At 48.0% G+C, this 15,689-nt stretch overlaps 1 protein-coding gene across 5 annotated transcripts in view; it reads right to left on the reverse strand.

Annotated features, from left to right (window-relative positions):
- The window catches only part of PIP4K2A (phosphatidylinositol-5-phosphate 4-kinase type 2 alpha), a 186,131-nt gene that overhangs the window by 7,903 nt on the left and 162,539 nt on the right, over nt 1-15,689 (reverse strand). For all 5 annotated transcript variants that reach the window (XM_042991215.1, XM_042991212.1, XM_042991214.1 and 2 more), the window contains one exon: nt 8,699-8,812. In XM_042991215.1, the coding sequence (XP_042847149.1) occupies nt 8,699-8,812 (114 nt within the window). The remainder of the gene's footprint in view (nt 1-8,698; nt 8,813-15,689) is intronic.

Below are 15,689 nucleotides of genomic sequence, written 5' to 3' on the forward strand. Positions count from 1 at the left end.
TCCACTTCGCATGAGGCAGCACAGGCCCAGGACCCCCGTCCTCGCTCGTCCCGTTCCAGCCGCGGGTAGAACGGAACGTGGGCCGAGACCTGGCTCCGAGGGTCAGCCTGCCTCTCCTACTCCTCTCTGGACTTCTCACGCCATTTTTCTTTTCTCTTCTTAGGAGACGCACCCAGACACGTGTTCTAATCGCTCCATTAAAGTGTGGCTAGAACTGAGGGCAAAACGTGCCGGCCCGTCTCTGGCTAAAACCCCACAGCTCCCCGGTCCCCACCCAGCTGGCTCCGCACAGGGTCCGGTTCTGCTCCCACCCCGTGCCCATGGCCCAAGAAGACGCAGGGCCCCGGCTCTCGGAGGGCCTGATGCCACCCTCGTTCGGTGACGCAGAGCAGCCAGCTGGCCTCCGGCCATCCCGGCAGAAGTTAGGACATGAACTTCCTTACACAAAGGGCAAGCATGTGAAATGACCGGTCTTGGGAGTTCTGGCCGAAAATGAGTGAAACGAAATCCATTTGTGGAGACCTGCAGGAACCCCCGCCCCGGCCCCCCAGCCTGTAGGGAAGCAGCTCGGTGTCTGAGCTGAAGGAGAAGCCAGGAGGGGACCTCGCACGCCAGCTGTGCCCAGAGGCCTTCCCTTCCTCACCAGCCCAGGCCTCCTCCTGCTCTCCTCTTAGCTCCCATTTCCATGTCTTCCCACCACGAATCCCCTGGGGCCAGGCTGACTCTTCCTCATTGAAGCTCAGGGGGAAAAAAAGAAATCACACAAATCCTCGTTTAGGCGTGTAAGCAAGGTAGGAGAACCCTAATACCTAAAAACTGATAACGTGCAAACCCTTTGCCAAAAGAGTACTCAGCAGCCAACAGGTACACAAAAAGATGCTCCACATCACTCGTCATCAGGGAAATGCAAATCAAAACCGCAATGAGGGGGTCACACCTGTCAGAATGGCTGGTGTCAGAAAGACGAGATAACAGGTGTTGGCCAGGATGTGGAGAAAAGAAGCTTGTGCACTGTCGGTGGGGATGTAAATTGGTGCGGCCAGCATGGAAAACGGTATGAAAATTCCTCAAGGAATTAAAAACAGAACTACCCTACGATCCAGCAATCCCAGTTCCGGGTGCATATCCACAGGAAACAAAACCATTATCTCGAAGATATATCTGTACTCCTATGTCCGCTGCAGCATTATTCATAATAGCCAAGGTATGGAAATGACCTGTCAGTGGATAACTGGATCGAGAAAATGGGGTATGTGTACACTGAGGAATGTTGTTTCATCTTAAAAAAGAAAGAAAAATTCTGTCACTGTGAACCCGCTGGGCGTTACGCTAAACGAAATAAGCCAGACGGGAAAGACAAATACCGTGTGGTATCACTTATGTGTATGTGTATGTTGCGGGGGGGGGGGGGGGGGGGGGGGGGGGGGAGGGGGTGAACTCACAGAATCAATAGAAAAGTGGTTGCCATGAGCCAGTGGGGGATGGTGTGGAAGAACTAAGGAGAGTTGGAAAAAGGGTGCAAACCTACAGCTATCAGATGTGTAAGGTCTGAGGATCTAACGCACAACGTGGTGACTGTAGTTGGTAACACCGTGTCGCGTATAACTGAAAATCGCTAAGAGGGTAGGACTTAAATGTTCTCACCAGGAGAACAAAAAAAGGTAAATATCTGAGGTAATGGTTGTGTTCCTAACTTGATGGGGGAATCCTCTGACAATGGATACGTACAGCAAATCATCACTGTAAACACTTTATCTTAGAATAGTATTTGTAAGTAAGTGTTACTTATTCCAGTTACAAAAAAAAAGACAAAAAAACCCCAAAACCACAAAACAGTAACAAAACACAGTGCTGGTTCTCATGCCTTGAATCAATTTTCTGAGCCCGAGAGAGAGAGGAAGCTCCTGTTCCTCCCATGGTCTTCCCCAAACTCCCCCTTTAAAGTAAATCACAGAACCACCTTTCTGGGCCCACCTTGCTCAGCTAGACTTTGTCTGGTGGACAAAGACTGCTCATCGTGCCGTGGCCCCTGGCAGGTGCTGGGCTTTGGGGTGACCAGGAACTCACGTGGGCAACCGTCCCTCTCTCGAGTGAATGACAACGCGGTAAGACCCGTGAATCTCCTGCCGACGTGGCCAGCCGCCCAGCCGTGTAGCCAGATCTGGGTTACTTGGTCTGCTCCCCACGGACCTGCATCTCCATGGATGTGGAAGAGAACCAGGTGCTGTGGGGACAGAGACAGCTGGCCTCCAGGGACTCAAAGCTAAGAAGTCATGAATTCAGGATCCCGCGTTCAAAGCTCGTTCTTTACGCTGTGCTACGCTGCTTCTGGAAACTGCAGTAAGGCAGCTCTTCCCAAGTCGTGTTCTTTGCAACACTAGTATGGAAAAAATGAGTTCAATCAAACGGTTCCTGAGGAGGAGGGACTCCCCGAGTTGCCAAGCACAGGGAGTCTCCGCGAGGGGTAGGTGCCAGCGGCACGCCTCATACCGGCTTCATCTCTTTACCCCCCTTCGGAGCACCCCGTGGAAACAAAAGACGTCTGGGAGACACTGAGGCCGAAACACCCAGTCATGCTCTCTGACCCCGCTGGGGGTGTGGCGGGCAGGATGCTCCCCAGTGGCCACGGGCCCCAGGAGGCTGTGGCGGGGGCGGAGCTCAGCCTCTGGGCTCCTGGACAACAGGGTCCGTGCGTCTCTGTCTCCTGGCCCCTCCCACGATGGGCACGGTGCTTGCAGAACACGCTGCACGCTGGCAGACCCTGGGTTCCCGGCTGGCAACATCTCCCCAGAGAGCCCACGTGTTGGGGGGGAGGGGGCGGGCACGGGTGGGGGAGTGGGCTGCTCGGCCGGGCCACAGGCCCCCTTCTTTCCATCCCCGCTCCTCCCGGATACTTGGAAGGTCCCTGAGAAGCGGTAAGGGTCCCAGCCCTCTGGGAAGGGAGGATCTCTTCAAAATGCGAGTTTGATCTTAACTCTGCCCCTGCTCTAGGCCTTGCAGTGGGTGCCTGTTCCTCGTGGGGCAGAAGCAAACTCGAACACGGCCCAGTGGACCAGGATGGTTGTCCCCATTACCTCTTTGGCTGCCTTGAAGCCTGTTCCAGCCCACCTTCTGGCCCTCTCACCTGCACCACTTGACCTTCAGATCACAACTGCAGGGACGCTTGCTTCTGGAAGCCTTTCCTGATTCTTGCCTGGGCCGCGCCCCCAAAGCAGGGGCGTGGAGGGACCCGCACACTTTTCCCTAATGACACTTGGCTTGGCTGCACATTTACCTTGTTAGATTATTTGGGGAAGCTTCTGTCTTCCCTGAACACGGCAGCCCCGTGAGGGCAGGGGCTCTGGCTGTTTCTGCCCTCACCGTATTCCCGGTGGTAAGGTGTCCGTATTTACTAGACAAGTGAATGAGATGCCTGCTGCCTCTTCCCCAGTCCCCTTGAACTCACCCTAATTTCCCTAACCCCTTTCTCGAAGAAACAACAACCCAGGGCAAGTAAAAACATAGAACAAAGCAACAAAGAAACCTTTGAGACTGTAAGAGGAAGCACCTACTGGAAGCAAAGCGAGAGCATTTACCACGTATCTTTGCCAGAGTGGAACCTCGCTATCATGTAAGGCTACAGTTTGACCTTCAGAAGGCTGGTTTTCAAACACCCTTGCAGGTGTGCCTGATTACAAAAGTAAGGGGCTGCCTGTAATGAACTTGCAAAGGTCAGCCGGGAAGGGAGGATGACCAGGGCTGGGCCGCTGCACTCAGTGGAGTCCCTCCCCTCCCATATCCGCGATGCTCACGATGCCAGGCCCTTTCCTGGGTCTTAGCTCTGCAGTCAGACTATAGTGCCCAGGCTCCCTTTTTCAGTAAGGAAACATCTGTATGCAAAATACAAAACTGAAACCATCAGTGAAACATAATATGCATCTCTAGGTAAGAAGCTGCTCTCCGGGCTCCTGGGTGGCTCAGTTAGTTAAGCGTCCGACTTTGGCTCAGGTCGTGATCTCAGAGTTTGTGAGTTTGAGCCCTGCATCGGGATCTCTGCTGTCGATGCAGGGCCCGCTTTGGATCCTCTGTCTCCCTCTCTCTCTGCTCCTCCCCCACTCTCTCTCAAAAATAAATAAATATTAAAAAAATAAAAAAATAATAAGAGTATAGGTCTGGGAGTCCGATGGGAAATGAAACCTTACTTCTCTCACTAGCTCTGTGACTTGACAAGGCATCCACCTCCCCGAGCCTCAGTTATTCTTTTTTTTTTTTTTTTTTTTTTTTTCAACGTTTTTTTAATTTATTTTTGGGACAGAGAGAGACAGAGCATGAACGGGGGAGGGGTAGAGAGAGAGGGAGACACAGAATCGGAAACAGGCTCCAGGCTCCGAGCCATCAGCCCAGAGCCTGACGCGGGGCTCGAACTCACGGACCACGAGATCGTGACCTGGCTGAAGTCGGACGCTTAACCGACTGCGCCACCCAGGCGCCCCGAGCCTCAGTTATTCTAACTGTACAATGGGATAATCCCGCTAAGCTCATAGGGGTGTGGAGAGGAAGGAGAGAGGATGCGTAGCTCAGGTGATGGAAACTGGGCCTTGCTCGCAACAATGGAGGCTGTTACTGTGATTGCCCGTGTCGCTGTTATGGTAGAAGGCTTTTTTCCAACAAGTCCGCACTTTAAACACGGGGACAGGTTCAAGTTAGGTGGGCCAAGAGGAGAAGCGTGGAGAACCCCACTAGCTCTTGTCTCCATAAAGTTTATTTTCCATCTCTTCTGAAGTAGAGGGGAATGTGGCAATAAACTCGAGAAAATTCCCGCCGGGTGTCGCAAAACTGCCGTGGCCTGGAAGATTCCACGTGGCTGGGGAGGGGTTAAAGGTTCCACTGCTGGGGTTTGCCTCCAGCTGACATTAAGGAACTTAATACACATCTGCTCTGGTTTCTCTTCATCCCTTTAAGCTTCTGACTCAAATTTATTGATTTTTTTTTTAAGTACGTAAGATTTCGAAGCATGACGATGTTTAAATCTTTATAATCTTCAGGCCCCTCGCCTTTCCTCCTTTTCCAACTTGTTAATAATTATCTGCCAGACCTTTGGGCTTCTTTTCCCCTCAGAAGATCCCACCTAATCTGATTCTTTCATGATTAATCCCTCTTTATGCCAAATCTCTGAGCTAGTGTCTTCTTCAAGATCTTTAACGAGTCCTGTCACAAACCCTTCTAGAAAACAACGTGGTAAGGGAGCCATTAATAAGCTCTCTTTTGCAACGTTTAAACTCACTTTATTAACACATTCGCTCTACTGAATTACCACCTCCTAACACATCTGCAATGCAGAATTAAAATTCCAACCAGCACTATTTAACAGTTCTCTTGTATCACTCGTTAAAAGTTGTAATAATCCTCCTTTGGGTCATTTATCGGGAAACAAAATCTTAACTGCGATCTCACAGACGTTTCTCATTTGCGTTTCGTATCAGAGCAGTTTAGGAGCGTGGCCTCTGACAGCCTCAAATCCCAAATTAGTCTCTGGGCTCGGTTTTCCCATCCACAGACTGGGTAACAACAGCACTCATCCCCAGGAGTTTCGAATGAAAGAGACGATGTCTGCATGGGAAGGAGTCAGGCTCTACGCGTGGCTCGGTCGACACTGGTGGCTCACCATCCCCCGCCGGCCTCTCCCGACTCCCACCCACTTCCAAGGCTGCGGGCCCAGAGACCCCACAGCTGAGATGCCCCATGGTGGGGGTGCTCCCGGACACCACGGGGATCCCGGCGTGAGCCAGTGAGAGGAGATACGGGTGTCAGTTCTCTGCAGTCACGGTGGGCGCCGACCACGCGCAGGCCAGAAGGCAAAAGTGATTGCCCCTCTCCATACAGCACCTCCTTTTGGAGAAAAGGGCTCACCAATATGGAGTTATGTGCAAAGCTTTCTTTGCAGAGTATACGAACAGAACAGGATTTTGGGTGCAAGGAAACAAAACAACCAGAACAGCTAGATTCTCAGGACATTCTCTTCTTTCTGCTACAAAAACAGGTTACTGGGGCACCTGGGTGGCTCACTTGGTTAAGTATCGGACTTCGGCTCGGGTCACGATCTAACGGTTCGTGAGTTTGAGCCCCACATGGCGCTCTGTGCTGTCGGCGAGAAGCCCACTTGGGACCCTCAGTCTCCCTCTCTCTCTGCCCCTCCCCTGCTTGCGCTCTTTCTCAAAAATAACCATTTAAAAAAAAAACATAAAAAAGCAGATTACTTACTGAGGTGTAATAAGTTCACCTTTTAAGTCTTAAGTAAAAAACAAAAAGTACCACCAACCCCCCATCCCCTCCAAAAAAACTAACAGGCCAGTCAGCTAACTTAGAAAGCAGAGTGTTACAAAAATGAAACTAGATTAAACTCTAGTTTCATTTACCAAGATCAGATGTCAAGCTACCTCACCACAATTACCCGCTTAAAAATGTAATGATGCTTCTGCATGAATTTCAAAACTAAAGATACTTGTATCAGCCGCTGAGAATTTTTTTTTAAGGAAAGAATGCTTTATGCCCTGCTTCCATTTCAACAGAACAGCTAAGCGCGAGAGCCACGTATGGGATTAAACTCTCCAAATCCTCTAATCAACGACATTATTAGAGACAACAAAAGGGCTAAGAGGATCCTTATGTAATTCAACTGTAAATTTGAACTGCTTCAGTTACGTTAGTTCTGGAGTCTAAATATCCTAGTGGTACACAGCCAACAGAAAAAAGGATGAAAACATTTTTTCTTGGCAGATCGTGCACAACCCCTAAAGCATATTTACCATAATTGCTCAAGCCATATTATTCTCAGGATCAAAGATTCACTGATTAATGAATAAAAAGCTGAAACTGAGAAGGTCTTCCTCGAGTACTTAGTTATCAGTTAGACCAGGCTGACACCAAAGTAAGGGAAATATTTAATGTTTAATATGTATTATAATAATAACCACTGACAACAATGGAAAAATAAACTTATTAATGAAAGACTGGAGAAAAATGTTACATGATTTTCTACTTTTTTTCTACTTCTATTTTTTTTTTTTAATGTTTATTTATATTTGAGAGGGAGACAGTGTGCAAGCAGGGGAGGGGCACAGAGAGAGGAGGAGACACAGAATCCGAAGCAGGCTCCAGGCTCCGAGCTGTCAGCACAGAGCCTGACGCAGGGCTCGAACTCACGAACTGTGAGATCATGACCTGAGCCGAAGTCGCTCAACTGACTGAGCCACCCAGGATCCCCTCTACTTCTCTTTCTCAGTAGACAGTTGTATCCTTCACAAATAAACAATATTGAGGTTCTAACTGAAGTATATACACGAGCTAGGTTAAAAAGAAAAAAGTAAATGTTTTTAATGAGAATAAATTCATGACCTGAAAATAATTATGAACTCCTTCAGTCTGTCTGGGTATCTTACAATGAAAGAGATGTTACAACAGTGAAAAGAATATTGTAAAAACTATTCAGCCCTCACGGGGGATACAGTCTAATGCACACTCATCCTTTGGCTCAAGCCATTTTAATTGTTTTTGTTTGATGACATGAAAAGAACTTTCCACAAAGCCTCTAAGTAGTAGAGCTGTATTGCTGTGTGGGGGACTGGGTTTTAAAAGTAAAAAAATAGAGGCGCCTGGGTGGCTCTGACGGTTGAGTGTCCTACCTTGGCTCAAGTCGTGATCTCACCGTCCGTGAGTTCAAGCCCCACATCGGGCTCTGTGCCGACAGCTCAGAGCCTGGAGCCTGCTTTGGATTCTGTGTCTCCCTCTGTCTCTCTGCCCCTCCCCTGTTCACACTCTTCTCTCTCCTTCTCTCTGTCTCTCTCTCAAAAATAAGTATTAAAAAAATAAAGAAATAAAAGTAAAAAAAAATAAAAAGTGTACCACGTTCACGCATACGTACGAACAAAAGTAACAGCTCAACAAAAGTTAGTTCAGTAACTGTCTAAATCAGAATTCTCTTTGCACTGTCTTACAAACCTAACAAATTTCAAGAAAATAACTTCTCCCGGCTTGATTTCTAAAAGATGCATAACAGGAAGTCCAACGGGAGAGCAGGAAAAGTACATTTCTCATTCTTAACCAGAAAAACAGTGAAAGAGAGAAAACTTCATCATGGACGAAAAGCCCATTTTCGCACAGTATTTGATGTGTCACAACCATCCCCCCGCCCCCCCCCCCCCCATGACACTGGTATGAGGAGCCACCTTTGCTCCGTTCCCACGACGTGTAAGGCTCAGTGGGGCTACTTTCACAGAGACTGCTGGAAATGTTCAAGCATCGGGTGACCGGGAATGTGTTCACGGACACCGAGATGCGGTTCCTGAACGTCTGCGTTTGAAATGCTCTGCTGCGTGACGGGACACCACGGTTCCGCGGAACCCTCACTCTGGGGGCCGCGGGCAGTCGGCGCGAGCGGGCTTCCACTGAACAGACCCTCCTGCCAACTAGAAGGTGGGAACCCGAGCGGGGCGATGCCCGGCAGAGGCCTTCAGGCGCTCTCTTCGGTTTGTGGTCCGGCGCGCTTTTCTCAACCAGACCACGCGTGAGATACACCTGTTTACACCTGACTTTGATCACGTACAACAGGCATTTTGGCCTCGGTTGCAGATTTGAACAGACGGCTGAAGAAGCTTCAGAAGCCAGCCCAGACGGTTGACGTTTCTACAACGGGGCCGTCCTTTATACTGATTTTTCTTACCTCGACATCCTTTTTCAGTTTTTCCAGGAAGGCCTTTTTGTTGTTGTCGTCAATATAAATCTTCTGGCCCTCGTTAATGAAGTCATTATCCTTTAAGGTCGGTAGCTCTTTGGCCTAAAGCAAATGACAAAAAGAATGAAAGAAGCTTGAATAAAATAAAATTAAAAAAGACAAAACACGTATGTCTTCCAGTCCCCGGAGGATAAGTTTCCACCCCCAGCAACAGTCCCCCTCGTTCACTGTGGGAGTCTTTTACCCAAGGCAACAACATGCGAGGTGGCTTGAATACCGCAAGGGGGCACCAGTGAGCTACGGCCGCTGGAAGCATTCCCACCAGGAGTGGAGGGTCACACATACTCCATATTATGTAGTAACAGATTTCATGGTTTTCGTGGGCATGAACCTGACTGCTTTCCTGGATTCACTTTCTTACAAGAGGTCTTCTAAGTATAGAATTTGTATTCTTGGAATTCTTTGTCAGGAACCTTCAATTTTCTTACTGGTACAACCCAACTCCACGCCCCCGACACTTTTTGGGTAGCCTTTGCCGGGTTCATGTTACAAATAACACGTTATCTGGCCTCAGAAAAGCACCATCCAGAATCATATCTAATTTCTCAGTCGGGGAGATCATGCAGCCAGAGGTTAGCCACCTGTCCTTCTAAGCCTTCCTGGTCACCACCCCGCCAAGAAAATTCTGTTTGCAGTTGGGCAATGCCGAAGGAAACTGTCTTCTTTTAATACAAAACATACTAAGATGAGAAGTTCTGTCCTTTACAAATAAACAAGAGGGTGGTGGGCTGGCGATTAAACAGAACTTACGCTGACCCGATCAACGCAAAGTAATGGGGGGACGACCGAAACACGGGTCACAAGCAGAACAAAACTAGCTCATGCTGCAGGATAATATGGGCATTTAATTTTAAACTCGTGTGTATTATTCTATTTAACTTCGTGCAACCTGCATTTTGGGAGAGTTCAAGAGCAATCAAAACCCCTCCCCGCTCCCGTCAGCAACTCATAGCTTATTTCTTCCACTTGAAAGGAATCCAATATAAGATATTGTCTTTCTTACCATATTAATGAATGTCTGAATGGCTCTCTTTTCCATAAGTGTGAGCTAAATGAAAAAAAAAATAATCCAAGGAAAGAATGTATTCTCTTTCTTGTTCCCCACACTGCCCTACCCCGCTATTCAGAGTGATAAAAGAAAACCCATTGCACAGATCTGTGGAACCATTTTTCTTTTTCAAAAATGTTTACTTTTGAGAGAGAGAGAGAGAGCACGCGCGAGCAGGGGAGGGGCAGAGAGGGAGGAGGACAGAAGATCCGAAGCAGCCGGACGTGGGGCTCGAACCCACGAACCGTGAGATCGTGACCTGAGCTGAAGTCAGACATTGAACTGACTGGGCCACCCAGGCGCCCCTGCAGAACCATTTCTCAAATGCCTGAAACTGCTCACTTTTCCTGCTATGTAAACTGCTCACATCTGTCTGTACATATACATATATGCACATATATTACACAATTCCAAATCTGTAGCTTTGCTACTCGTTTTTAACTTTGCAAAAATTTGAAGCTTTGCAATTTTTGGTAAGACTACTGCCAGAATAGCTATTTCTACAATGCAGGTATAGCAGAGATCAGAGATCCAAACATTTGACACTTTTTCCTTATGTGTACTATAAATAATCGTATTCCTGGGGCACCTTGGTGGCTCAGTTGGTTGAGCGTCCCACTTCAGCTCAGGTCACGATCTCACGGTTCACGGGTTCAAGTCCCGCTTCAGGCTCTGTGCTCACAGCTCCGAGCCTGGAGCCTGCTTCAGATTCTGTGTTTTTCTCTGTCCCTCCCCTGCTCATGCTCTGTCACTCTCTCAAAAAAGAAATAAACATTAAAAAAAAATTTTTTTAAATAAGGCAGCATGAATAAGCAAAATGGACAGATGAATAACAGCATTCTTGGGGGACACTGATCTTTCAAATACTTTTATGCGGAGTCAGAGTTTTGCGGAAATAAAAACACAATGCCTCTGTTCCCGAAAGCTATGGGAGGGGCCTGGTAGATGAACTCCCTAAATTTGTCATTAATAACTTGAAAATAATGTCATAAACGTGACATGAAAAACCCTAAATGTGAAGACCGCGCATTAACGTGAAATGTTGGGGTCAACTGCACTGAGCCCTCAGTTCTTCCATCGGAATCATAAACGTAATGAAGTTTCAGAGAATGAAATGCAAGGATCTGAAGTTGAACAGACCCAGGGTTTCTCACTGGCCCAAACCCGGAACCGGAGGCGCCCCTGAAGAAAGGGCTGAAGCCAGGTCCCCACCCAAGAACAGAGATGGAGGGGACTCTCCAAGGGGACGACGTGGGCATCTGTGTGTGTGTGTGGGGGGGGGGGGCGGGGCGGGGGGCAGCGTTAAGGATTAAGGTATCTGCCTCAACTCGCTTCGTATGTGTAAGAGAAGAAGGGCACAGGGATTTCTGTTTCTGTGTGAGCAAAAGGGAAACCTGAAGCCAGCGATGTCGGAGCCCGACCGAGGCAGTAAATGACACGCTGGATAGGTGTTTATAATTCCAGGCACATTAATGAAGATGAATGCCGTTTCAGGTTTACCCCAGCAGGGTTACTTCATGTGACAGGGAAAACTTAATCCTACCTCGTAAAACTCCGGGCACCCTGTACTATATTACTAAGCTCACTTGTGAATTTCACAGGCACTAGGGACGTATTTAGATTGGATCAAGTTTTAAAAAGGGCAACCAGATTGGTTAAAAGACTTAAGGGCTTATCGAAAGTCTCAAGAGGCAAAGGCAGATCCTTAGCGGGGCAGCTGCTGGAGGAACCCAACACTGGTCTACACGTACCCCACCCCCAAGTGCCTGTGGTGGGGCAAGAGCGTGGGAGCACCAGGATGTCGGGGAGGGTCCGGATCCTGGCTCCACCCCCTTACTTGCCAGGGCCCAGGCCAGGTTTCTGGAACCCTCCAGGCTGTTGCCTTATGGGCAGCACGGGGGAAACACCACCAGCACCAGCAGCCATAGGTACGGTGCTAATAAGCATTTTATGTGCCTCAATTCATTCAAGTGCATCATCTCCCTGATTCTGCACAACAATCTTAACTATTTCTCTCAAATTCGTACCAAGAAGGAAACTGAGTTTAGAAGAGATTATGCAACTTTAAAAAAATTTTAATTTTTTTTTAAGGTTTATTCATTTTTCAGAGAGCATGAGCGGGGGAGGGGCAGCGAGAGAGGGAGACACAGACTCCGAAGCAGGCTCCAGGCTCCGAGCTGTCAGCACAGAGCCCGATGCGGGGCTTGAACCCACAAACCGTGAGATCATGACCTGAGCCGAAGTTGGATGCTTTAACCCACTGCACCACCCAGGTGCCCCTAAAATAATTTCTTTAAAAAAAAATGTAAAAAAAAGGACAAAGATAAAGTCCCCTGACAATGATTCATGCTCAAGCAAACCTTACTTGCTCAGCTTTAAAACAAAATTTTTTTTTTTAATTTTAATTCCAGTAAAGTGTTATATTAGTTTCAGGTATACGATATAGTGATGTGACAATTCCATCACTCAGCGCTCATCACAGTAAATGTGCTCTTAACCCCCATCACCCCCCACCTCCCCTCTGGCAATCATCGGTTTGTTCTGTATAGTTAAGAATCTGTTTTTGGGGGGGCGCCTGGGTGACTCAGTCGGTTAAGCGTCGGACTTCAGCTCAGGTCATGATCTCACAGTTCGTGGGTTCGAGCCCCGCGTCGGGCTCTGTGCTGACAGCTCAGACCTGGAGCCCGCTTCGGGAGTCTGTGTTCTCCCTCTCTCTCTGCCCCTCCCCCACTTGCACACACGCGTGCTCTCTCAAAAATAAACGTTAAAAATAATTTGTTTTTTGGTTTTTCTTTTTTTTTCTTATTACTTAGCTGGTAGAACAATTTCAATACATCCCTCTGATAATGAGAGGCATTTATATTTAAGACACATTTTTTTAAAGTGAAGAAAACCACTACGCAATGAAGTAATGAACTTAATAAACTCGCGGTGTTCACGGCCCACAGAGGTGAGGTCCACAGAGCAGCACAGAAGCCACTGTGGGCAGCAGTGCAGTCTACCCTTTGCTTCGCAACCGGATTATCTGCACTTAGGAGACCTTTGAAAGCCTCGAAGTCCCCGGCCTTCGGGTGTCTTTCATACCCTTTCCAGGTCAATGCAGAACCAGCCAGAGGGCGGAGGAAACCACCAGAGCTAAAGCCATCAGCTCAGAATCGCTTCTTCACTGCACTCCCAAGGCTGGCTCCCAGCCAGCGGTCAGCAACCTTTCTGGACTAGGTTAAGTCTTTATTTATTCCCTCTGAACCAAGTTCTCCTGGCCAGTTCCGTGTAGATTGGGAGCCCCCAAGAGTAACGAGGGAACTGTAGTACCACACTGGCCGGGAGGCGAGGCCCAGAAAGATCTACCACATGGCCCTCCCCGGTCTGCCCGGCCCTGGGCTGGGACTCCCGCCAGGAGCTGCTCCCAGGCCCCAGCCAGCCGAGGGAGGCTGCGTCCAACCAGCTCAGCACAGAGTCCGGCACGGCCCCAGTTTAACGAGGCAAGGCGACTCTCCCTTTTGCAGGAGAGGATTCTACTGGGGTGGGCTAGCCCCGAAACGGCATTCACCTCCACTAATGTGGCCTGGAAACGCGCAAAGACAGCCAAAGGTGTAAGCAGAGAGACACTGTCCCCTTGGCGACCGGCCTACCCTGCTGCCATGGTTGGGACAAAATTAGCAGGACGAATGTCCCTCACACTTTCTTGCTGGGCCATTCATGCCAGACGGGCCCTCCGGCACGGCCCGGGTTTCTACACGGGCCCCGGACTGAAGTGCGAGGTTATGAGCACAAACTGGGTCCCGGCTGCCGGGGGTTACATCTCATCTGCTCCAATTATCAGCTGTGTGACTTTGAACAAGTTACTTAACCTCCCTGTGACTTGGCTTCCTCTCTCTAAACGGGGATCGGCAAGAACCCCGGAGCTGTTGTGACGATTCTGTGAGTTTGGACACATAAAAAGTTGGGGCGCCTGGGTGGCTCAGTCGGTTGGGCGTCCGACTTCGGCTCAGGTCATGATCTCACGGTCCGTGGGTTCGAGCCCCGCGTTGGGCTCTGTGCTGACAGCTCAGAGCCTGGAGCCTGTTTCCGATTCTGTGTCTCCCTCTCTCTTTGACCCTCCCCCATTCATGCTCTGTCTCTCTCTGTCTCAAAAATAAATAAACGTTAAAAAAAAAAAAGCTTAGGGTCGGCCTTGCCACGTGGGGGGTTATATACAAACATCGTCAGGGTTCTTTGCTGGGCACGCTCTCAAGCATGGCTTGCATAGGCAGAGACAAACTCATTGCCGATAAGGCCGGAGCAATGTTTTCCAAACGTTTGGCGTAGGTAACACTGTCACACTGGCTCTGATGTTCTGAACCTGCTGCTTAATGTGTCTCTTTCCAAGTCTTTACTCCTCATCAGTAAGCAACATGCTACGGAACAACATTGGTCATGGCCCAAAAGGTTTATGTGTAACTAAACACAAACGAACATGGCCGTGAGAGTCAGGACGTACACGCGACTGTAGTCGGAACCTGAAGGTCACCGACACGTGGATATTTTAAATGTATAGACGCTTCCGAATAGAATTACTTATTATTCCCTAGGGTTCCGTAAAAGATATAAATGATCTCTAAGGACAGATTTGGCCAGGGCTTTGAGATTAAAAAAAGGGAAAAATCTGCAGACCTAACCACCACCAAATTTGGAGCTCTCAGTTTTAGAAATGAGAGTGAGCCTCTGTCGCCAGCTCAGCAGACAATGACCCAGGAGCGAAGGCGGTGGCCAGAGAGAAATTACGGATCCCCGGGGGGGCAGAGGAGGAAGGGTAGAAGGCATGGAGGGAAGGAGATCAAAAACAAAAAAAACCAAGGCATTAGAACTGCCCTTCTAATTATAAACATTTTTAGCACTTTTAATAAAAACTTAAAAATTCCTAATTACTAAAAATTTTACAAATGCTCTGTGAAGACATAACCAAAACTAAATGTTTACCTAAAGGATTTACATCTTGTTTCCAATGGAGATGATCCCACTGGGTTGCATACATAGTTGCCTGTTTCACTGGGTTCTGTGCTTTGATACACGGTTGCTGCCACGGGCATGGAGTTAAGTAACCCTGGTTATTTTAAGGGTTAGGAAAGCCAGGAATGATACAGAAGTGTTATTTCAGTGAGATTAAGAAATCAAATTATCTTTCAGAGGAGTCAAAAAAACACTAAAAAAAAAAAAACAAAAAAAACAAATATCTGGGGCGCCTGGGTGGCTCCGACTTTGGCTCAGGTCATGATCTCGCGGTCCGTGAGTTCGAGCCCCGCGTTGGGCTGTGTGCTGACAGCTCGGAGCCTGGAGCCTGTTTCGGATTCTGTGTCTCCCTCTCTCTGACCCTCCCCCAATCATGCTCTGTCTCTCTCAGTCTCAAAAATAAATAAACCATTAAATAAATAAATAAATAAACAAACAAATAAATAAATAAATATAAACGTCTAATTGTAAACCCCAATGTCAAAAATTGCTGCCTGGTGTCCCTTTGATGGGCCGTATTGTCACATTTGGAGCCAAAGACACATTAAAAAAAAAAAATATGTACTAATTATCGTCTCATGTTCGGGGTTGCTTATGTTCCTGATTTACTTGTTATTCAAGGCTCACCTACATGAAAATAAAGTTTGCAAAAAAAAAAAAAAAAAAAAAAAGAATAAAACGCCCTTCCCCAGGCTTTCCAAAACACTTCATAAAAATCAGTCTGTGAGGCTGAAAATCTATTCTCCGGAAATATTTCTGTGAGGGAGGGAATTTCAGGTAATCCTTACACTGGAGCTAGGATAAAGAGAATCTGATCGAATAACATCACGTATGTGGTATCAGTTTTAGGGTAATCAGAGATGTTAGAGATTTACAATAAAG

The sequence above is a fragment of the Panthera tigris genome, chromosome B4 (genome assembly GCF_018350195.1).
Source record: "Panthera tigris isolate Pti1 chromosome B4, P.tigris_Pti1_mat1.1, whole genome shotgun sequence".
Taxonomy (NCBI): domain Eukaryota; kingdom Metazoa; phylum Chordata; class Mammalia; order Carnivora; family Felidae; genus Panthera; species Panthera tigris.